Source organism: Delphinapterus leucas, chromosome 1 (genome assembly GCF_059928025.1).
Source record: "Delphinapterus leucas isolate spDelLeu-1000000601 "Yukka" chromosome 1, BTC_Dleu_Yukka2, whole genome shotgun sequence".
Taxonomy (NCBI): Eukaryota; Metazoa; Chordata; class Mammalia; order Artiodactyla; family Monodontidae; genus Delphinapterus; species Delphinapterus leucas.
Window position 1 is genome coordinate 78686231 of NC_143129.1, and position 24183 is coordinate 78710413.

General features: G+C 48.0%; 1 protein-coding gene across 1 annotated transcript in view; it reads left to right on the plus strand.

The window, feature by feature from the left end:
* Positions 1-24183, plus strand: part of LOC111166994 (small conductance calcium-activated potassium channel protein 3) — a 137870-nt gene that overhangs the window by 91047 nt on the left and 22640 nt on the right. Inside the window, exons 3-4 of the mRNA XM_089914501.1 lie at positions 11644-11785; positions 18764-18874. Coding sequence (XP_089770627.1) covers positions 11644-11785; positions 18764-18874 — 253 coding nt within the window. The remainder of the gene's footprint in view (positions 1-11643; positions 11786-18763; positions 18875-24183) is intronic.

The window sequence follows — 24183 nt, forward strand, 5'->3', positions numbered from 1 at the left end:
CGGGGTCTCATATTATCTCATTTAACCACCTACATCATCCCATGAGAGAGGTTTTACATCTTGTTTTACAGAAGGAAAGCCCAAGACATGGAGAGGTGAGCGCCTTACCCAGGCCACGCAGCTAACAGGTGGCAGGGTTGGGATCTGAGCCCCCATCCCCTCTCTGCCACGCAACCTCCAAAGACCGTGGAAGACATGTTTCCCATGGGAAGAGTGCTTCTTCCAAACATATTGTTTTTCTCCATTTTCATGCATTTTATTAAACATTTCCAAATGAGGAAACATGGAAATATTTTTTAATAAGAAGAGAGAAAACATTGCAAATAGTGAAACTGACTCAGAAAGGTTTGCCAGATGAACCATCTGGTTTTTAATTTAATAACCATGCAGAGAGGTTGACAGCGCTCCTCTTTGTGAAGAAAACAGACCGTGGAAGGAATGGCAGCTGGCCTCCCTCAAATGCTGTATCCATTTGTGAAGTGGGGAAGTCGAACAAAACTTCTTAGCCTAACAAAGGGAGGGAGAGACCCAAGAGAAGACAAGCACACCCCAAGAAAAGCTGAGCCGGCATTCTTGTTCAGATTTCCCTGTAGAGAGGTTGCATCCAGATGTGTGACACCAGCCAGATGTCCCGACTCGGCCACATTTGGCAAAAGTCTCCAAGGAAAACTGCCAGAGGAGGCATGCATGCCACCGCCTCTGAGAGAAAAAGGTACACCCACCGTAGTCACAGAAAGGGGATGAGCTGCTTCTGTCTGGTTGTTTGTTGGACTTGTCTCTTTTGGTGGTGGTGGTCTTCTTGCCTTTTAAAAATAACCAAAGGCTTTGCACCCATGCTGTTAGTTCTTGGGGCTGGGAACAAGAGACTAGATTTAGGTTTGCCTTGGAAAGATTCAGCGCTGTTGCCTTGAATTACCTGGTGGAGGGAAACGTCCTTATTTTCCTAAATTCAAAGCCAACTTGTAAAAAAATAGAACACTGGCTATAGGAATGAGGCAGATGAGGGAGTGACTTCATGGATGCGTGTGTCGTCAGACATGTGGTCCAGTAGGCTGGTGGTTAGCCCTGGGCCTCCAGGGCCATTTATTTTATATTTTAAGATGTTTATGAGGGAGACTGTTTTTAAGAAGAGAGAATTTTTTTTTTTTTTGGTCTTTATGTGAATTCACGTGTAGCTGGAATAACGGAGTAGCTCTAAAGTCACGGTAATAAGCCATTTATTCCTCAGCTAACTTTGAATTTCAGTGGTCCTCTTTCATATACCTCAAGCATTTCTCAAGTCCTCCTAAACTAAGGCTCATAATATGCTTAAGAAATGGTGATTTTCTCCCCAACGCTGGAATCACATGCCCCTGCGTGATGAGAGCCCTTGATAATTAGGAGTTGATTATATTGGCAACCAAGACAAAAGTAGAGGTAGGGATGGGAGTAAAACCCAGGACTCCACGAAAATGTCTTCCCTTAAGAAGAGCTTCTCAGGCCCCCTGATCCCAGCTGGTACTTACTCGCCAGTCACACACAGTGCCCTGGCCATTGTCCTACTGGCAGGGACCAAGCAGGAGCTCCACGTTGCTAGGACAGGCTGGCGTCTGCCCAGGCCCACAGACGCTGCCACCACGCCCCACCCTGGGTCCTGCTCACTGCAGCCATTTCTAGAATCAGAAAAAAGACAGGTTTCTGGCCAGTTTTTTCACTCATTTGCTCTGAGAAGTTAGGGAAGCCAGTTAGTCTCTTGAGCTTCTCATTGTTTAATTATAAAATTGGGAAAACAGCCCCTGTCCCTCTGACCTTGTCCTGCTGGCTTGTGATAAAGACAAAATGGGATCATTCATTCATACATTCAACAAGTATTTCGCTCCTCACCACAGCCTTGTGAGATGGTCAGGGCAGACATTATTATACCCTGATTTGGTAAAGAGGAAACAGATCCTGAGACAGTAATTTGTTCAAGGTCACAAAGCCATTAGGGCATGAAAGGCAGTCCTTCAGCTCCAGATCCTGCATCTTTTCTGCTATGACAAGGCCAGGCTTATACACACTAGATTGTAACAGCACAACAATAACCAACATTTTTTAGTGTGTCTATGTGCCAGGCACTGTTCTAATGGTTTAGAAATATTAGCTCATTTAACCCTAAAGGTAACTCTGTGTGAGCTGGTACAAGTATTATCCCCTTTTACAGATAGGAAAACTGAGGACAAGGTCATGTAGATACTAAGGAGCAAAACCCAGATTCAAATATAGGTAGTCCACCATGACACCTAACCATGGTCCACACCGGTGGTCTCCTACCAGAGACAGTGTGTAGGCATCAAATGGAGAGTGCAGAAGCTGAGTGGTGTGGGGTTAGAGACAGAGAGCCCACATTGGCTGGGTGGGTCAGGGTGGGCTTTGAGCTGCTTCTTGAAGGGTCATTTAGAAGGGAACAGCGAGGACAGTGGCAGGCACGAGAGAAGCAAGAAAGGTGTGAAGCAAGCTTGGAGCACAGCAACACTGAAGAGGAGGCCAGAAGAAGAAGCCAAGAAGTATGGTCAGGGCAGGAGGAAGGCAGGAGAGCAAGCCACTGAAGATGCCAAGAGGACTGTTCTGAGGAGGGAGGCACCAATGGGATCCAAGGCCACCAAGGGGTCGAGTCAGGTACATGTTGAGTTTTTCACTGGAGAACTGAGCAAGCAGGGGTTCCACAGCTCAGTGGGGGCTGGGATCTGACTGTGTGAAGCTGGGGAATGACTGGAAAGTGAAGACAAAGAATCCACTTGGCTTGATTCCTGAAAATTCCCGACAAACAAACCAGACCCAGGACAAATGGCTAGAGCCATTAAATCACTACGATCCATATGAAAAGAGCTCGGTCACAGCTACTGTCAAGAAGCTGAGTCCTTATGAATAGTGAGAACCAACTCCAAGCCCAAGGAATTTGGCAGCCACTTTGACAAAAGTTTATCTGCCAAAGAGAACAGCTGAAGTCACCTTAACATGAGTCACTGAATTACTAAAGCAAGCATCGCTTTCACAAAGGGACAGGAAAAGCAACAAGTAGGCCATATTCATTCCACAAATATTTACTGAGCACCTTTCATGCCTTAGGCTCTGAGAAGGTACCCAGAAAAGGTTACAAAGAGGAGTATAATGTAACTCCAGGGTCGGACAAATAGGCCAATGGAACAGAATAGAGAATCCAGAAATAGCTTAACTTTCATATATAATCTATATGACAGAGGTAGCATTCTCAGTGGGAGAAAGGATGAACTACTCGTTAAGTGGACCTGGGATAATTGGTTATCCATATGAAAAAAGATGAAGTTGTATCCCTACCTCACACCACACACAAAATCAATTCCAGGTGAATTGAAGACTTAAATGTGAAAGGCCACATTTAGAAACATTTAAAAGAAAGTCTTATAACCGCAGATAGGAAAGGATTTCTTTAAAAAACGATACAAGTTGCTAATTATAAATGAAAAGGATGATAAATTCAGCTATAGTAAAATTTAAAACTTTTGTTCATCAAAAGTACTATAAAGCAAATAAAAAGACCTGGCACAAACTGGGAGAAGATATTTGCAATACATAAACTGACAAAGTTCTTATCTAGAATTATATAAAGAACTCTTATAATGAATTAGAAAAAAGGAAAAACAAACCAATAGAAAAATGAGCAAAAGTCATGAATGGTACCTCACAGAAGAGGAGACACGAATGACCAATAAACATATAAAAGGATACACAGCTTTTATCAGGAAAATGTAAAGTAAAAGCATGATGAGATACCAGTTTGCCCACTGGTTTGGCAAAAATTAAAGTAAATCCACTCTTAGCTATGTGTCCTAAGACTCTAACACAACCAGGAACTATGATTAAGAATGTTTGTAAGGGGCTTCCCTGGTGGTGCAGTGGTTGAGAGTCCGCCTGCCGATGCAGGGGACACGGGTTCGTGCCCCGGTCTGGGAAGATCCCACATGCCGCAGAGCGGCTGGGCCCGTGAGCCATGGCCGCTGAGCCTGCGCATCCGGAGCCTGTGCTCCGCAACGGGAGAGGCCACAACAGTGAGAGGCCCACGTACCGGAAAAAAAAAAAAAAAAAGAATGTTTGTAGTAGTATTGCTCATTAGAGGAAAAACCTAGAAACCACCCAAATGTCCATCAATAGGTGAATGAATAAATAATGGTATGTTCATATGATGAAGCACAGTACAGGAATGAGAATACACTATAGTCACATATATCAACATATATTCGAGTGGAAAAAAGCAATTCAGAGAAGAGTTCATTGTATTAGTTATCTACTGCCGTGTAACAAATTGCCCTGTAATTTAGCAGCTTAAAACAACAAACATCTGCTATCTCACAGTTGCTATGCATCAGGAATTCAGGGACAGCTTAAATGGGTACCTCTGGCTCAAGAGGTCTCATGAGATTGTAGTTCAGGCCTGTGGTCTCACCTTAAGGGTTGACTTAAGGGGTTTCTGCTCCCAAGTTCACTCACCACTTGGGTGGCTTCTCCCAAGGGAGAGCGATTCAAAAGAGAACAAGGTAGAGATCTCCCAGACAGAAGCCACAGTCTTCCTATAACCCAACCTTAGAAGTGATAGCCATATTCTGCCATATTCTATTCCTTAGAAACAAGTTACTAGGTCCAGCCCACACTTAAAAGGAGGGGATTGCAAAAGTGTGTGAATACCCCAGCAGGAGGGAGAATACCAGGGGTCATTTTAGAGGCTGCCTATCACACTCTTATGGTACGATTTCATTTTTATAAAATTCAGAAATAGGCAAAACTAAATTATATATTGTTTAGGTAGGTATACATAGCTAGGTAGAAGCACTGTGAGGAGTTTGAGATTAACATATACACACTTCTATATAAAAAATAGATAACCAACAAGGACCTACTGTATAGCGCAGGGAAGTCTATTCAATATTTTGTAATAACCTGTAAGGGAAAAGAATCTGAAAAAAAAAATATATATATATATAACTGAATCACTTTGCTGTAAACCTGAAACTAACACAACATTGTAAATCAACTATACTTCAATTAAATTAAAGAATTAAAAAGTTTTTAAAAAGAGAAGCACCGTGAAGAAAAACAAGAACACAAACATGAAATTCAGGATGTTGAGGATCTCTGGGGGGACGTGGGAGGCTGAGAACGGAGAAAATGCACAAGTAGTTTCAACAGGACCGTGAGTTCAGGAGTGCTTACTTTTCTGCTTTGTAACTTAATTTTATGTTATATATATTTGTGGTCTTTTTCTCTTTGGTTTAGTTTTGTGTTTGATATTATGGAAGTTGTACCTGCATACATTTAGAGTCAATTGTTCTGTGGTATTTGCTGTCCTCCACCAGTTTTTCCCATTTATGCCTCCCCAGGGGTAGCGCTGTTACCTTCTTTTGCTAATTAATTTTAACCTTTTCCTCCATGTCTCTTCATAACACAGTGTATTGCTGCTTTTCGGTGCTTTGGTTTCGGCATCATCTATCCCCTTCCCACAGCGGAAGATGAGGATTTAGTTCCTTTTCCTCCCCTCCAACTCTTCCTGTCCCCCCATCCTCCTTTCATCATTATATCACGTTTCTGGTTAGATCAGTAATCGGTGTTTACATTACTCAGCCAACACTAATTTGACTCTATTCAGAGCTGAGCCTTGTAGTAAAGGATGATAGCTTTTCCTTCCCTGCATAACTTTTTGTTTCTCCTGGTTAATTACCATGTTTGTTCATTTGCTTAGTTTGCTGTGTATTTATCACTAACTCAATTCTAGACTCTGACAGTTGTCTAAATTTCTTCTCAGGATGTTTAGGCACTGCAGGTTTTCTATCAATTTCATCTTCTTGGAGAAATACCTTCCAGAGCTGTCTGACCTGCTCCAGTCTGGACGGGTTGCCCTCCACGCCTGGTGCATGGCCGTCACCCAAGGACCTCCTGGTGCCATCACCCCGGGCCTCTCTCCTCTGTGGATCCCCAGTTTCCTCCATCTCAGGGCTTCCTCCTTCTGGGTTTACTCCTTTGCTCTGGTGACGCGCACCCTCCTGTAGCTTCATGAGAAAGGGTGCAAAGGAGGCAAATCTTTGAGAGCCTTGGCTAGTTTGGAATTCTGATTTGGAGATAATTTTCCTTCAGAATTTTGAAGCCTTTATTCCATGGCCTTCTAGCTTCCAGTGTTGCTGTGAAAAAGTCCAGAGTCACTCTGACTGTTGATTCTTGTGTCTGACCTCTCTCTGTCTCCCTGGAAGCTCCATAGCATCTTCTCTTTTCCCGCTGGTGGTCTAAAATTTCACAATAATGTGCCTTGCTGTGAGTCTATTTCCATCCACTGGGCTGGGAACAGTGGGCCCTTAATCTAGAAACGTGTGTCCTTCCGCTCTGGGAAATTTTTTAATGATGTCTTTAATGATTACTTCTTTCCTTCTTTTCCTTTTTTCTCCTCCTCCTTCTTTTTTTCCAGTTCTCTCTTTCTGAGACTCTCGGTATTTGAATTGGTAGATTGATTCACTATTTTTCTCCTATTTTCATCTCTTTCACTGTCTTTTGGGAAACTTCCTCAATTTATTTTCCAGCCCTGTGGGAGGACTTTGTTGGTATAGCATGCCATTCTTGTCTCATGGGTCCAATATCTTGTTTTATCTCTCTTAAGATGTTAACTACAGGATTTGTTTCAAGAGTTCTTCTCTGTTAATGGTTAGTATTTGATTCAGAGTCTTTTTTCTTTGTTTGTTTAATTGACTGATTTGGTCTGTGTCTTTAATATTTGAGACTTTCCTCAGATGTCTGGGGATTCCTGGTTGTCTGCTTATTTTTAAAAGCAGGAAACTAAAACTGTTAGTTGTAGAGGGATGTGAAGAGAGAGCAAAAGTAACATGTGTGTTTCATCTACCATCTTTACCCAATTGTACAATCTTTCATATCTATCATTTATTTCATAATATTAAAAAGTGAAAAAACCATAGTCCACACACGCTAATGATAAATTAATAACTATAATAACCCTTAAAAAATACCTACAACCTTTTCCTCCTTAGCCTTTAAGGAAAAACATGGGACTCTTTTCTCCAAAAAATTCTCTATTGCAAAAAATATCATGAGATTAATATGTGAGTTTGTGACAAGTGTAAACCACTCTAAAATTGTGAATAGATTTGGAAACAATTTTTCCCTCCTCTCCACTCCCACGGTCCTGAATCACCAGCCCTGCTCTCTCACTTATCACTTCCTGCTTGGTGAGTTGCACGTGTATCTTATCTCCATGACGATGCTCCAAGCCACGGGAGAGCAGGGTGCATGTCCGACTCATCTCCAGATCTTCAATAGCCCCTGTCAGAGGGGAGATCATCAAAGTCTGACAAACGATGAATGAATAGCATCCTCAAGATCTGCTTCTCCTCTCCTCAGCACACATAGTTAGCACCAAGGGATTTTAAATGGTGAATGAAAAAGAAGCCCACAAGAACATAAAGAGAATTTAGAGAAAAATGAAGCAGTAAATCAAACCTCAACTTTAAAAAGAGAGACACATTACTGGTTGCTTTTATTTAATTCCACTTTGAGTTCTGATCTCTTTACCTCGGAATCCACCCACATATGAATAGGATAGGCCATGGTCCTGAGGGCAGCCGAGCAGCTCAGGAACTCTAGTTTAAGCAAGAAAGGGGGACTTTAGAGACCCACGTGCACAGCAAAGCCAATAAGTCCACAGAAGATAGGCTGCGAATTAAGTCCAAACCCCATGGTTCAGCATTCAAATCTCTCCATTGCTTCTCCTCGGGTACCTGCAAACTTTCTAGAGGTTCTCGCTGTCTGAGACCTGTCTTCTTTAATCTGTCTTACGTGTAGCTGCTAGAAGAATCATTCTCAGATACCAAGTGTCTCATGTCCCTTCTTTGTCCAAGAACTTACAGTAGGTTCCTTTCATCCCTTCATCAGATAGTTTTCCAGCCTAAATGCCAAGACATCTTTATCCTCATCCCCCTTTATCTTCATCCCCCCACTTCATCTTCATTCCCCCCTCCATCTTCATCCCTCCCTCCATCTTCATCCCTCCCTCCATCATCATCCCTCCCTCCATCTTCATCCCTCCCTCCATCTTCTTCCCTCCCTCCATCTTCATCCCTCCCTCCATCTTCTTCCCTCCCTCCATCTTCATCCCTCCCTCCATCTTCTTCCCTCCCTCCATCTTCTTCCCTCCCTCCATCTTCATCCCTCCCTCCATCTTCATCCCTCCCTCCATCTTCTTCCCTCCCTCCATCTTCATCCCTCCCTCCATCTTCTTCCCTCCCTCCATCATCATCCCTTCCTCCATCTTCTTCCCTCCCTCCATCTTCACCCCTCCCTCCGTCTTCATCCCCCCTTCAATCTTCACCCCTCCCTCCATCTTCATCCTTCCCTCCATCTTCTTCCCTCCCTGCTGGGACCCTCTACCCACTGCACTTGTAGATCCCTGCTGCTGTATTTTTCTATAGATTGTTTCTCAGACTGATAACACATACCAATCTCAGCAATAGTGGTAATTGCTGACACTTGGTGTGCACTTACCCTGGGCCGAGCACTGTGCTAATATTGCTGGTGAATTATTTTCCTTACTCCTCCCATCAGCAGATAAAGAAACTGGGTCACAGAGAGGTTAAGTCATTTGCCCACAGCCGTGGAGCTACTTAAGGTGGAGCTGGGGCTTGAAGCCAGGGAAACTGAGCCCGAGACCAGAGGCTCGCCTCCTCTCTACTCACTGCCTCAACCTCACTGTCATCAGACCTGACGCAAGACCCCTTCCAGGAGATGACGACCCTGGCTGTACTCTACACATGTGTTTGCTTGTTGCTGGCTTGTGGCATGGAGCCATCTCTAAGTCTTGCCCCGTCTGTGGCCCCACACTCAACCTGTCACTGAGTCTCGCTGCTTCACAGACTCCAAAGTCCATCCCTCCAGGGAAGGAATCCCCGCCACTAACCTCAGCACAGGTCCTTAGAGCCAGGGTCACCACCATTCTTCCTGGCCAAAGAGCAGCAGGCTGTGAGTGGAGGGGACCACATCAGCCCAAGGCCTTGCAGAGACCCAGGGCTGTGGGGAATGGGATGGGGAGTGTGGCTGCCCATCCAAGGCCATGTCAGACCTGGGATGGGGCTGGTGTCCCGGGGCAGGGCAGGGCACACTCCCTCTTGGGGATCAGACCTGGGCACCAACAGCCTATGCTACTCCAGCATGACCAGATGAGCAGACACAGCACAGCCCTGGGGACATGAGGCCAACTGGAAGGAGCAGGCAGCCAGGGTGCCATCTGGGTAGCCACAGGGTATCACTGGGGAGCAAGCAAAGCAGGTAGGGGAGGACAGGTAAGACAACTTAACCAGCAGAGCTTTGGGGAGGGATGTCTGCTTTTCAGATGTCACCCCTAGAGTTCTGGGCATGCACGCCCTTGTGCAGACAGCTGTGAAAGGCTAAAGCCACCCTCCTCTAGTTGCTGGTAGAGGATTCAAGCTGGGGCTGGACGGCCCACCAACGATGTGCTTACCGGGATCTGCTCGGGCCAGGCTCAGGTGGGCCATGAAGGTTGCTGCCTGCACCTCCCTCCTGGCTTTGCGCATTTGCTTCCCACCTGGCTACCCCACCCCTGTGCTGCATCTTTTTAATCTGTCTACTTACCACCTACAGACCAGTCTTCCCAGTGGGCCATGTCATCTTGTCATTCATCTGCTCAAGAACCAAGAATCATTTCCAAGGCCTCTAAGAACAGATCCAAACCCCTTATCCTGGAATTCAAGGCCTTCCAAAATCAGACCCTTGGTCTCCATAGCTACCTCATCACTTGCTACTGGAGCCCAGGTGCCCTCCTGTTGCTAAAACCTCCTCATCACTCCCCAAGGCACACAGCAGTCACTTCCATCTCCCTGATGCTGAAGGAATAGCGAAAACGGCATGGGCTTTGCTTTGGTTACTTCCTGTGTGTTTTCAGGCAAGTCACTCAATGCCTCTGTGCTTCCAGTTGCTTACCTGCAAAAACACTTGACGGGATGTTGTGAGAATCTGAGCGTTTGTACACAGAGTGCTAGGTAGCCACAGGGTAGTTTGCATCGTGTGGCTCCTGCTAATACAGTGTGAGTCAATAAACGGTATCCGTCAGAGTGCCCTTGGTGTTCCCCACTTACGTGCCCTCCATCTCCTTTCTGATTAGCAGACTTCTGCCTCCTTTTACGCTCATCTCCAGATGCACCTGTTTCTGCAGCCTTGCCAGCACACCTGACCTGGGGTGGGGGGTAAGGGTAAGAAAAGCAACATTTGTCAATTGCCCACTGGGCGCCAGACCCTGTTGGTGGGGGTGTGGGGCTCAGGGAGAGCACTGACGGTATCAGCTAATACTTTCTGGGGGCCTCCTTGTACCAGACCCCATCCCAAGCATGTCATGTAAGCCTTGCTGGTAACTCAGTTCTGTAGATTAAGGTTCCTAAATGGCTTTCTGCTCTATCCAACCAGGATGGTTTGGTCTCCCTGGCCCCATCTCACCTTTCCCATCCAGTGGCCTCCAAGAGGCTGATGGGAAGAGTTTATCAAGGAGTGATATCCCTGTCATTCAGGCTCATCCTGTTAGAGAACATTCTGAGAAAGGACCCACCTTCATCTGCCCTGCCACCCCAGGTGCAGCCAGGCCCATCTGCTGCACTCAGGTTGGGCCCTGGCTTTTCATAAGAGCATTTCCTCTGCCTGGAACTCCCTTCCCCCGGCCGGCCTGGAAAACTCAAGCCTCTGACTAATCCTCCTGCATTTGAGTCGAGGTCATTGCCCTTTCCCTCCCGTCCTCCAGGTGCCTCGTCCACTCACTTACTGACGCTTTCACAATCTGCATCCTTGATGGACCCTTGCCCTGGGCTGAGAACCCTAAGGCAGGGGCTGTATCCTGTTCATCTTTCTATCTCAGTGCCTGGCACAGAGCCTGGCCCACAGTGGGCCTTGGTGTTTGGGGATGAAGGGAGGGAGGAAAAGGATGGGGTGGAATGGGTATCCGGCAGAGGGAATGGTGGTGATACATTTCCAGCTGCTTACTCCCAGGGCAGGACAGCCACGAGCCTCCATCCAGCTCAGAAGAGGAGGCCATGGCTCCGTGGAGACTTCAGAGCCTCCCCCCTGGAAACAGCTCCAAGAGAGCCCCGGCTACCGCAGCCTCCCTCCAGACACCCGGGAGGTGCCAGTCTTTGGGCTCCATCAGCCTTCTTAGGGGAAATTGCTAAATGCGTTTGGTGATTTTTTTTGACATTTTCCTTGTTCAGGAGCTTGTGATTTCAGATTAATCACATCCACATACATTTAGACTGTCAGCTTGGAAGGGAAAATCTAAATTTTGTTACTGCATGATTTCATCCAAAGGTATTTTACTGAAAGGACGTCTGTGATACGGTGCAAATCATGACGAAACATTTTACCGCTGGGACCAAGCTTGTGGTGGGGGGTTGGGGGGATGGATGGAGAACTGTAGGCAGGACCTGGGTGGGCAGAGCTGCGGCAGCTTCAGTCTCCTGAAGAGATCCGTGTGCCACCATCGCTGCTGTCTCCATCTCAGCAAAATGTCACATTTCCTCCTTTGTCCAGGTTTGCCCAGAGCCTTTACTCCCGGGAATGGCAGTTCCACTAACTAACTCCTGTCTTCCCCCCCGGCAGGTACCATGACCAGCAGGACGTAACTAGTAACTTTCTGGGTGCCATGTGGCTCATCTCTATCACATTCCTTTCCATTGGTTATGGGGATATGGTGCCCCACACATACTGTGGGAAAGGTGTCTGTCTTCTCACGGGCATCATGGTGAGTACCTGCCTTGGCCAGTTACCCTTCCCCACCCACCGAATGCTGCTAGGAGCAGCGCCTTTATGGTGGGTGCAGGGGGCCCTCCTCATCCGGGCATGGGGCCAGCTGCTAGTTAACAGGCCAGCGTGTATGTCCCTGCACGTAGAAAGGCGGATGTGAAATCTGCGAGGCTTCTCACTGTTTCATTTCCTTGTCTAAGATAGGACCATGTCCCGGTTCCTGACAGCTAATGGCCTCTTCCTAGCCCCCCAGAAATGGGCCGAGAGAAGCTGGCCGTGGGTCTTACCCTCTGCTCCCATCCACCAGCCCCGGTGAGCATCAGGGCTTGCAGTTCATTGTCCTCTTTCCTGTCGCCTGGGCCCCGCAGACCTTGGTACCACATCTGGTAGAGTATAGCTAGAACTCACTGAGCCGGCCATGAGAGACCCGTGTCCTAGACTGGGTTGGCCACTGGTTCGGTCTTGGTTTGATGACATGGCCCTGGGCCAACTCTTGGCCTCTGCATCCAAATGTTGAGGTGCCAGTTTCCGAGTGCCAGTTCCCTCCCAGAGTTGGCACCCGGCTAGCCTGTGACTGCATCCCCATCTCTCCCCAGGTGTCCAGCAGCTGTGCTGCCTCCTTTCAAGGTGTATATTCCTCCCGCCCATCACCCTGCCATCCCCCACCCCTGCACACACTCGTGCCCATCACATGGCCACACAGTACGGAGTTTGGGAGAGATGTGGGTAGGGAGTTGGACCCCAGAGTCTGAGTCCCTGTTGCTCGCTGCAGCGCTGGACCCCTCCTGCTCACCAGCCCCACAGCCGCAGGCCTCTGACCCCATGACATCACTGTGGACTCCAGGCAGGTCACTTAGCCTGCTGGACCTCAGCATGCTCGAGTACAAAGTGCGGATGGGAGGCCTGCTCTGCCCTCCTCCCTGGCTGGTGATGGGGATAAACTGCAATGCTTTATGTTAACGCACTCCGTCAGCAACAAGGAGCTGTGCCGCCTTCAGTGCTGGCGAGCCCTCGGCGTCCCTGCCGCCGCTACTCCTTCACTGGCGGGGGGTGAGGGCTCGTCTCCTTGCTGTGCTTTCTGGCCAGGACAGGCAGCCCTGCTCTTTGACCTCCTTCCCAGAACCCCAGAGTCCAGAATAAACACACCGGGTCCTCCTTTCAGAAGAGGAAGCCGAGGGTCAGAGAAGGAGCGGGCAGCTAAGCCTGGGTGTCGTGGGGGTGACGGTGGACAGGAGGCCTGTCACTTGGTCCTAGGTCTCCGCGGCTGGTTACGGCAGCCCTCCCCAGGGAGCCCTCTCTGCACCCCCCATCATCAAAATCCTTCCAGGGCTCCCTCAGATTTCAGTCACCACCCCCACTTCTCCAGGAGGACACAAAAGACCCTCCTTCTGAAAGGGAAGTGACTCCTTTCTGCAGTGGGAAGGGGGTTAAGCCCTCACCAGCCTGGTGGCCTCCTGGGACTGATCTCGGTGACAAGGCAGCTCAGAGCAGCAGAGGCCATAGGGTCAGAGGCCTGGGGCCGTGGGGCTGGTGAGCAGGAGGGGTCCAGTGCTGCCATGTCACGACTGGACACCGTCCTCTCCCCTTTCGACTGAAATCCAGAGCCGGTGCATATTAGCAGGTCCTGGGCCGCAGTTAATGAGAAGAGGCTTAGCGCCGGGGTTGGGATAAATCACGGGTAAGTGTAAGGCCTCAGAACAAATACCTCCCATCGGTTAGTAGGACTCTATCTGGCACAGCTCCAGCTGTCACCAGGAAACCAAGGAATGATTCTTCCTTCCAGAAGGGAATGAAATGCCGCCCGAAGGCCAAAGCTTTCCTGTCTCAGAGCCGCTCGTGGGGCGCAAGCTTTGTGCCTCGGCACCAGCTCTCAGCCAGGCCCGCACGGAGCCGGGCTGCCGATAGGTGGATGGCCCTGCGTGGAGCCTCCGTTGTTTTTAAATGCCAGCCATTCGCCCTCTCAGCACGGAGCTGTGCCCCATCCAAGAAGCGGCCCCACAGCCACCATTTCCCTGGTTCCCTCACTCCTGCATCTCCGGGCTTCTGCTCTGGCACGGCTGGGGGGGCGGGTGGGCAGGACCCCTGGGCCCCTCCCTGCCTTCTCCTGGGGTGTGGTCTTCAGCACCGCTGGGGCTGTAGCAGCTCCTTGGAAAGGAGTGTTTGTTTCTTGTGGAGAGAGGTGTGATCAAAGTGGAAAGAACAAACAAGTGAGGAGGAACCGATACCCACCCCCCATATTAAAAATACAGCACATGCCTTTTATCTTCTCCTTTTGCACAAACCCTGCTGCGTAAATACACACCTATCTATGACAGGGACAGGGAGCTCCCCTCCTCTCATTGTCAGTGTGTTTACCCAAATTAAAATCAGCTGCCTCCCTCTGGGGTCTGACAGTGGGGAACCCTGGTGGCATTTTTACTAACAAATGTGACTTTTCCAGCTGAGTCACTCCTTTCCAGGGTTTCGCATGGCTGAGAATCCCTTCCTCCCCTCTCCCAGCCTCCCGACACTTTGTACATCTCCTGATTATTATTGCAAGTGCCTTTACTAAAGGTAGGGCTTCCTGTTTGGTTACCATGGACACCATGCAGGCCAAGGCAAGGCCTGCTCGGGAAGGGAAAGGAAGAATTTGTGTGTGCGGGCTGTAAATAGTCTTAATCATTTGCTTTCTCTTGGCAATCCCAGTAACGGTGTAATTATCAACCATTAAGCAGGGTGTATAATTGTCTGAACAACTTGACGTTGTTGGCACAGACCTGGTGTGTTTGAGAGATTTCACCCACAAAAGCAGGTATCTCAAAGTGCATCATCTTTCCATAAAGAATTTTATGATGACAGTTACAAGGTAGAGAGAAAGCTGGCAATATTTAGCATCCAGAATGGGCCTTTGAAGGCTTTTTGGTTCTGCAGGCATCTGGAAGACTTTGGGGGCCCCCAAGACTCCTTGGTAGGAATCCCATTTCAGTACAGCCAGTTTCTGAAGCCGGGCTCACTCTGTGGACCCTTCATGAGTTAGGGACAAATAGACAAAAGCTTCCAGGATATCTGTGGGGGTCACTGAGCTTTTCCCCAAGGCTTCATGAGACAGACTTCTTTGAACTGCAAAAGGAAAGGGCTGATGAAGTAAAAGGTAGCACGAATTGAGTCATTTGGGGAGGAGGGAAAAAGAGGGCTCAGTAAGACATCTGCTTAATGTCAGTTTTAGAGGATGAGCTTCTCCCTGAAACACCTTGGTTTCAAACCAATTGATGTTATTTTAGTTGTTACATGGTATCTGTTGCAGAAACAGAATCCAACTGTAAATCCTCCAGGCTTCCCTCCTCCATTTGTCACTTTCATTTATGTTTTATTTTATTTTATTTTTTGCTTCTTGAGTTAAGTACACCTCATACTTTTCCCCTTGGGATACTTGTTTTTTGAGACTCTAAGGTTTTCCAGCTGGAAAATGTCTCTTGGAAACAAGGAGTAGGAGGACCAGAGTGGAGGAGACTGGGTCTCTGATTTGGGTCCAGATCTATGGATGAGTTAGGCATGCTGACCGCAGGCCAGCTGCTCCTCTCTCTGTTCACTCCTGTACTCTGCTCACCACGTACCTTGGCAAGTACGACCTCATTAGAGGTGAACCCTCTCCCCTCCCACAGCCCTCCCATGGAAATAGTGTTGGACAGAGAAGACCCAGGGAATTCAGCTGGTGTCAAGAAGGATTCAGGACTTGGCACCTCTGAAGGCAAAAGTCTGAGTCATGGATTTGCTCCACAGTCTGACCCCGTGGAAGTCATCCCAGCAGCTGCTAACCCTCTTCTGTCCCACTCCGATCTCTCCTCACACGGCCCCCTGCCCACCAACCATTTTTGAGATTCCACACAAGGACAGCTAGGACAGCAGGAGCTCTCTCACACCCAGATCAGCCAAGCCCTTGGCAATTTGTCTCTTAAAACCAACCCGCATCCCTGCCATATCACATAAGCATTCCCAAACTGCTAACAGGGCCCTGTCAGGCTGATAAACTCATCTAAGTAAAAGGGCCCAAAAGGAACACAGGTGATCATTATACCACATGAAAGGTGAATACAGCAGGAGGGAGGGGGAATCCCGTAGTGCTTCCTTTATTTCCTCTAAAGAGCCAAAGTTGACCATTAACTTCTGACTCAAGTCTTAGGCTCCTTGTCCTTCCTGCCTTCCACTCAATTCCCATCAGCCCATCCTTTTTTCCTATTCGTCTGCTTCTTCCGTTCCACTTCCCCTGTCTGTCCCATGCTGTTGAGGAGGCAGCACAACTTGTTCCCTGTCTCAGTCTCTGCTCCAGCTCTATATCTCTCTGCATCTCCCCTCTCCCCTTCCCTTCCCTTCCCTGCCCTCCCCCACTCCTCTCTCTCTCTCTCTCTCTCTCTCTCTCACACACACACACACACACACACACACACACACACACACACTCTGGAGAGGATCAGTTTGTATTTCAGCACCCTGAACACCACTTTCTGAAGGTTGCTGATGTCTGACCCCATCTTTACAAGGTTGCCTCTTAATGGGAATGACCAGATTAGGCTTCATTATTGGCTACTTCCCTAATTCAGCCAGATGATGGATTTTCTAAAAGAAAAGTTGAAAGTATCCACTGCTATCTATTCAAGTTAGAATTAGGGGCTAAGAACCAAGCATCCTTCGGAGAAATATCCATAGGAGAGCCTTGACATCTTTAAGTTGAAAGAAACTGGGAAATGTCATCTAGCCCAGCCTCCTGCCTCCATGCAGAAATGAATCTTAATCATATAAGCTAGATGGTTCCTTAGTTAGAACACTCTAGCTTCTCATTAGAACCCTTCTGCATTCAGCAGCCTAGGCTGTGAGCCATAGCAAGAACCATGGAGCAATCCATCTAGACCCTGGAACTTCGGGATTGTGGATGGTTGACTGTTTTAATGAAACCTCCAAAGTGGCGTGGTGAGCAGGGAGACTCCTTCAGGCTAATTCTGCCCCCAGCTTTCAGGAGTGATTTAAGCAGAGTTTCCCTGGACTCAGGGAAATGAGGAAGCCTGGAGCCTGGGAAGAACCCTCTCCATCTGATGTTCCATTTTTAACACAGCGATATATCCCTTTTTTGGGCGTTCAGCCCGAAGTTCTTTTGTAGCTCCATACAAAAGAGAGGCATTATATACTCGGTCTGCTTGAGGGGAAATGGAGCACACATCTTCCCTCTAGAACAGCTTCTTTTTAAGCTATTTTTTGTTTTTAGAGGCCTGGCTCAATTGATGACACCTGCAGACCAGGCTGTCCAACGGCCCATACATATCCTTTGAAAACTGGGCACAGAGTCTCCTGCAAGTCACAGATGCCAAGAAAACAGGGCCGTCCCTGAACAACAAAGGAAAATTAGGTCAGAAAAGGAAAGTTCACACAGGCTCCTTTCTTTTCAGTTTGTTGTGCTAGAAATGGGTGGCTGACCAAGTGTACCTAGAAACATGACTTTGTTTTCATGGGAACCCTTGTAAAAAGCTAGGGGAAAGCGTTGCCAACTTCACCCGTGCCAAAACCTTGCACCGACCAACCTTTGGCAACCTGTGGCAAAGGAAAGAGATTATGAAGGAGAGAGTAGGGGACTGATCTACCATGTGCATTCCGCCCAACTCTGGTACGGATTATAGTACCTTTGAAAACAGTCTTTAAGGTTTCCTATGCATTCCGTTAAACTGGGTGAGCCCCAGATGTTATTGGTGGATTCCTTCAATCCTAGGACCTCAGTTGCTAAACTGAGCTCTGTGGCAACTATAATTACTGTTTGGCGTCTAGAGGATCAGACTGCTGACTTTTCTGAGCTTACTGTTGCTTTCCATGAGTGGAGGTCAGGATGGTGCAGGGCCCCACGTGCAGAAAGAGGGTGATGGTCACCGAGGGGCATGTGCTCTCTTCCAAGAACCAGTCAAGGGCGGGGCTGTCGTCTGCTGCCTGCAGGAGAAGCAGGGCAGGGGCAGTTCTGTCTCGATTCCCACCCCACCCCCCACCAGGTCAAGATGCACAGCAAAGAGGACTTCAAAGTCCTTTGGAAGAATGTTGGGATGAGCCCATTTCTGCTCATTTCTCAGACAGTCAAGCATGCACCCAGAGGATTAGGAGAGAGAAAGTGAGTCCTGAAGAAGCGGCCTCTTTTACTCACTCTCCCTGGGCTTCCCTGGAGTGGACCTTCCAGAGCAGAATAAGAATTCTGCTCTGGAGAATACTGAGCGCCTTCTGCGGGTTCCCTTAAAATCCTGATTTGAGGCAGGTGTGTTGTTATCGTCTTTGAAATCTCTGAAAGATGGTGAATTCATGAGCCTCCTGGTGAAAGCAAGAAAGAACTGAATTTCTTGTGCTGAGTCATAGGCTAGACCTCCAGTGAAAAGACCCAACTGGGAGCAAGCTCAGTCACTGGGTGCACAGACTCATGCCAACCAGTGTAGCCCTGAGAAGCAGTCTTGGCGGGGTGATGCTTTGCCTCTTCGTTAGATTATTTTCAGGAAAACTCTCCACCACCAACAGGTGATCCATCCATACTGCGCGGCTTTCTTTCCTCCTGGCCCCCTGCTCTGGAGCTGGCAGTGGGGCTGGGTTATGCATGAGGGAGGGGGAGCGTGTGTGGATTTTCTGTCTTCCCTGCACACCCTGGCAGGTGACCAAGTGATTGTTCGGTGTTTTAAATTCCCCTGAGCCTCAGCCCCGTCCAGTATCCTGCTCCATGAAGAAGTGGCCAGCTTTATGAAGGCTCAGTCTCCCAGAGGTCAGCTCTGCAGCTAAGCCAAGAGCACCGCAGACCCCTTCATGGGTGCGGGAATCAGGGCCCTGATGGGTTTTGTGGCTTGGCCTTGTCCAGCCAGAATTCAAGTCCCCACTCCACTCCGGGAGACCCCATCGTGGGCCCGGGGCATGTGGAGTCTTCCGCCTGAGCCCTGCCTCTTAATGATGTGCTCTCTCCTCTGGTCCTTTTGCTGTCCCCTCACAGGGTGCGGGCTGTACTGCCCTGGTGGTGGCCGTGGTGGCCCGAAAGCTGGAACTCACCAAAGCAGAGAAGCACGTTCACAACTTCATGATGGACACTCAGCTCACCAAACGGGTAAAACGCCACTGTCCACGTCTTAACGGGGGACTTAAGACCAGCATGGGAGCCAGTCAGAAAGTAGCCACAGTGGGTTAGGGCCACACCTTTCAGTGGAGGGTTGAGGGAGCCCCAGACACATGCAAACAGCCAGTGCAAAATGGGCACAATGTCCCAATGCTGAAGGCTCCTGTCTTCTCTTAAATCACTGTGCATGGTTCAGGCAACCAAATAATTTTCCTGATAATTAAATCTATAGCATACAATGATGTAACCCGGCCCCCTTGCCTAATGGTACAGAGTAAATCACCCAGCATGAGGTGTTTTTGCTTATGCTTAAATGTTTTCATGATTCTCCTTAGGAAGGGCAGTAGAAAGTCTTAAAAATGATATTGGGAATGTATCTAAATCCAACCCTTTAAAAAAAATCATTACAGACAATCACTCCTAAATAACGTTCATCAAAATGTCATCACCCAATTTTCCCCCTTTTGGGTTTTCCAAATAATGTTTCTCCCTTGTAACGTCATGAAAGTGGGTAAGGAGGGCGAAAAACTGAATATAAGCGGGAATGGGGAGATCATTTAGCTGCTAAAAGTCTGACACCCCACTGAATTGTCAGAGAAGAAAAGGCCCATTTAGAAGAGACAGAAACGAGCCTTCCAGGATAACAGCAGGCCAAATGAGCATGGCAGAAGCTGTTTATTTAATGACAGCTTTTATGGAAAATTCTTTAGAGCTGCAGGCTGAACGAAGGTCAGTAGTATGATTTCCTGCAAAACTCTCCTCTTTCCTAAATGAGAGCGAAGCAAGACCCTGTGCCGGGGTCTTGGCCGCTCTAACAAGTTTCTCATTTAGCCGCTCTAACAAGTTTCTCATTTAGGATTAAAGTGGGTTAGGAGACCCACGAGCAACGAGATTTTGATTGGGGTTTTTGAAAGCTGGAGAAAATATTCAGTGATGGATGTTGCAGCACAGTAAAAATGTGTTCTAAATAGAGACAAAGGCAGGAAGGGAGAACAAAAAGAGACGGAGAGTGACAAAGGGTGAGCGTGCTCACTCAGAGGGAGGCGTGGGGGAATGGGAAGTTGCCAAGGCCTCTCCAGTTTCTCAGCAGAATTATTTATGGTGTTTGATTGTTTGGTCTTTGATTACATGTACTGGATTCTTTAAAGAGCCTCCACAGATGTTAAAAAAAGGGGTACAGGCAAATAGTCTAATGTCGCTGCCATACAGATGGTTGTGTATGGTACATCCTGGCGCTGAGGTGTCCGTGGTACAAGCGAAAACGTGATTTGTATCATCAAGATGGCAGGATTGAGGGCCATACCCGTGGGTAGGCCAGCCGGGTTCCACCCAGAGCCCTGTAACCTAGCTGCTTTCCTTCAATCCCCTAGTAAGCGTGCAGAAGTCATGCTAAGTATTGAGCAAATTACCAAAGTTGCCTCTATTCTCCTGGAACAATTCGGTGCAGGAGTCAGGGGCGAGGGAGTCTAGCCTCCAAAACCTTCTCAGAAGCTGTTTCTTAGAGCAGAGACGTTAACAGCCTCTCTGTTTATTCTATTTGCTTTTTGAAACCAAGGATATACTGTGTATATCATGTTATTCCTTTGTCCTCTCCATTTTTCACTCTGTGAATCAGACATTAGAGGAAAATAAACCCGAGGAAAGCCAACTCCCTCACGTGACAGAAAAATAAACAATTTTTCTGCAATATAATTGTACAAGGAGATGAAATTGTGGTTGCTAATTTCAAGCTTTCAAAAATAATTCTCTAAAATCCTGCTCAAGTCCGCTTACTTTTTGAAAAGTGGGACTGAAAATCAAATCAACAAATATTTGTTGCCCATCTATGAGTACAAGGCATCTTTCTATCGAATAACATCTCACTTTTCTGAGAACACTTAAATCTGTTGAAATGTCCCTTTAATATCTAATATCTTTTCCCAAAGAAACAAACAACACGAAAGGAGTGGCTCTTACAGAGAGAGGATTCTCAAAGCTGGCAAGACTCTTTTACCTAACCTTGATTGAAAGGAAACTGGCTGTGAGCTTGGCCTGCTCTGGCTTCAGCTCCCCTTGACCTGGTCTCAGAGAAGCCCACCTTTCTTCCCCTGGCAACGCCTCATCCATCCTCTGTCCTCTCCAAGCGGCCCACTGTGTCCAGCAGGAGTGGCTCATGGGTCAAACAGAACTCACAGTGAATTCTCAGTGAATTCACAGAGAAAGATCCGATCTTTGGAGGAGCTGATTGGGACATAATTGCAAACCTCTCAAGAGAGGACAATTAATAGATTTAACAGAGAAAAGCCATCTCTTACAATACATGCAATCTTAATTCTTCAAACCTCTAAGCAAAAAAAACAAAAAAGAGGAATTGTAACCTATTAATCATAAAAATACTCAGATTGTTCTAGTCTTTATTTACTCTGCCTGTCTTGCTGTAAAGGCTTCAGCCCAGACTTTACCACTAGAGTCACACTGTTTTTATTCATTTATTTGCCAGGGAGGTGGGGGCAGGTGCGGCGGTGGTCTGATGGCACAGGGTCGGAACTCAGTTTCTGGTTTTCCTGATTCCCGTGGCTTTTCTTCTCTCACTTGTATAACTTGTCAACCCTGGTGGCAACATCATTTCTGTATTTAATGCAATCAGATCTTCCCACACTGACTTTGCAGTGTTACTGCCATTGTTAATCTAGAATTATAATTTATTGCTAACCTCTGGGCTACTAGGTAATATATATGTAAATGACACACAGAGAGACTATAAAAAAGATACTAGATCCCCACCTTTTCTCCCACTCAATGCTACACATCCCCCTGTCGCTGTTTTAGGTAACGAAACACATCCATCACAGCTGGATGGCACTCCCTGTGTTCTGGGGACACCAAGATGAGTAAGAGATGGTACCTGCCCTCATACTTACTGCCTGTCCTCAAAGAGCACCTCCCCTTTCTAAAGAGCAAGGTAGCTGCCCATGGACACACTTGACTTCAGAGGCACCACGGACAGGAGATGTTCTGTTTGCCATGCCTCCTCTCCACATCAAACCTGCAGACACCTCTGCGGTGTGTGCCACTGGCTGAGGATTTTGTCTCCTTATCCTTGCCACGATGGGTTCCTGCCTCAAATACTTCATCCAAGTATAGTTTCCCCATGAAATCAATGAATAAGACCAAAACCAAACCCATATCTTCCCTACACTAGTGTCTTCCCCTGCCTTCCCTGTTAATGACATCACCGTTCTTCCAGTCTCCAGGCCTGAAAGCTTAGCAGCATCTCTGACTCCTCTCTGCCCTGGTCCCCACAGGGGTCCGAGCAGCTTTGGAGTCTGATTCCACCTGGCCACACCAGCCTCTCCAGGTCCTCTGCCCACTATACTCAAAGCCGCCATCTCAGTCTTGTACCATCTCAGTTGCTTGCTACCTTCTCATCTCACCTGGTCCTCCCTTACCCAAGCCATCCGGTACTTTGCTTCCTTGTGACTCTCCTTAGACTCTGAGACTTAGCTTTGAACATATAACCAACCTGCTCAAAAACCTTTAATAACCCCCCAGAACCTACTGATCCACTGATAAAAAAGACTTTTCTTTATTTTTTTAAATAAAGGGGATAATTTTTAAAATTTTTTATTTATTTATTTTTTGAATGCATTGGGTCTTTGTTGCTGAGCACAGGCTTTCTCTAGTTGCGGTGAGCAGGAGCTACTCTTTGTTGCGGTGTGTGGGCTTCTCATTGCAGTGGCTTCTCTTGTAGCGGAGCACGGGCTCTAGGTGCTCGGGCTTCAGCAGTTGTGACACATGGGCTCAGTAGTTGTGGCTTGCGGGCTCTAGAGCGCAGGCTCGGTAGTTGCGGCCCCCCGGGATTAGTTGCTCTGCGGCACGTGGGATCTTCCCGGGCCAGGGCTCGAACCTGTGTTCCCTGCATTGGCAGGCGGATTCTTAACCATTGCACCACCAGGGAAGTCCCAAAAACTTTTCTTTAATTATGAGCATGTGTCAAAGTTTTATCACAATCCTGCTGGGGGAAAAAAATGTGTTTTTTTTTTCCAGCAGCCTAATTCAAATGTTTACTCATAGTAGGGGTCTTTTATAGGAAAAGACAATGGTAGTCATTGTTGTACAGGGTACAGAAAGCCTGGCTAAAGGACACAGACTCCTGACTGACAGCTGGTAGGGCCCATGAGTGGATTCCCAGAACAGGTCTTAGTCTTTTAAAAATTTATCAGATAATCAATTGAGCAGTTATCAGGAATGCTAATTCTCCCCAGAAGGGGATTATAAATTATATCACCCACTAAAGTTCTGTCCCAGACAGACTGGGTACAGTTCTTCTTTAACAATAGTCATAGGAACATTGAGCTTTTGAGCTGGAAGCGTTCTTAGGGATGAGCCTCTCAGGTCCAGAGATGGGCAAGTGTGGGCCCCCAGCCATATGCAGTGAGCTGGGTCCCAGCCAGGGCTGCCATTTGTTCTCAGGCTGGCAGGCAGCTCTCCAGCCATAACCCAATGGGTTTCCCAGAACAGCCAGTTCCTTGGAACTCAGAATGGTGGTTAGGGTCCCAGGTCTGCTGGAAAGAAAAGCCAGTTTACCTCCAAACTAGCTGAGCATCACATTAATAGCATTATGGAATTAGCCGTGGTTCATTACTGTGCTGCTATGGGGAAAGACTACAAACTCCAACTTTGAACCACAGAAGTACATCCCTCCACGCTCCCTGTCCCAGTGTCCTGCCAGCCACAGGGGTGGAGCCCCCGTTTCTAAGTGTTGGGTGAGGGCTTCTGGGTAAGGCGGGCAGAGAAGCCTGAGAAGGGAGTGTGGGATAGGATGGGGGAGGAAGAAGAGAGGGTATGAGGGGGGAGATGAAAGAGATGGCAGCGGCAGGAAGCCAGCAGGAAGTGTGTGTGGGTGAGCGTGAGGGAAGTGAGGGGTTGGCAGATGGAGGAGAGGGGACCACCCCCCCCCCGGTCATAATGGACACCTTCAGTCAGGTGTCTGAAGACGGCCCTGACCTGAGGGCTCTCAGATTGCGATTTTATCATCCCTTTAGATTTATTCATCTAAATTCAACCCCTGGAACTTCTTGAAGTTGTCTAAGTTACACCCACTTGCCAGGGCTGATCGGCCCTCCTCTCCAACTTCCCTCTCCCTGGGAGGGAGTCCTGGCAGCATGGAGGGCATGCTATTTCTTTCCCAGGGGCCCCAACAGTAGGGCTCCTGGAATTTCTCTCCCAGGGCTCCCTGTGGCTGTAGGGAGCACGGGGGCAGGTGAAGAAGGGTGCCCCTCGTCTGCCACATGTTCCTCCTGCACCAGCCTCCACGAAGT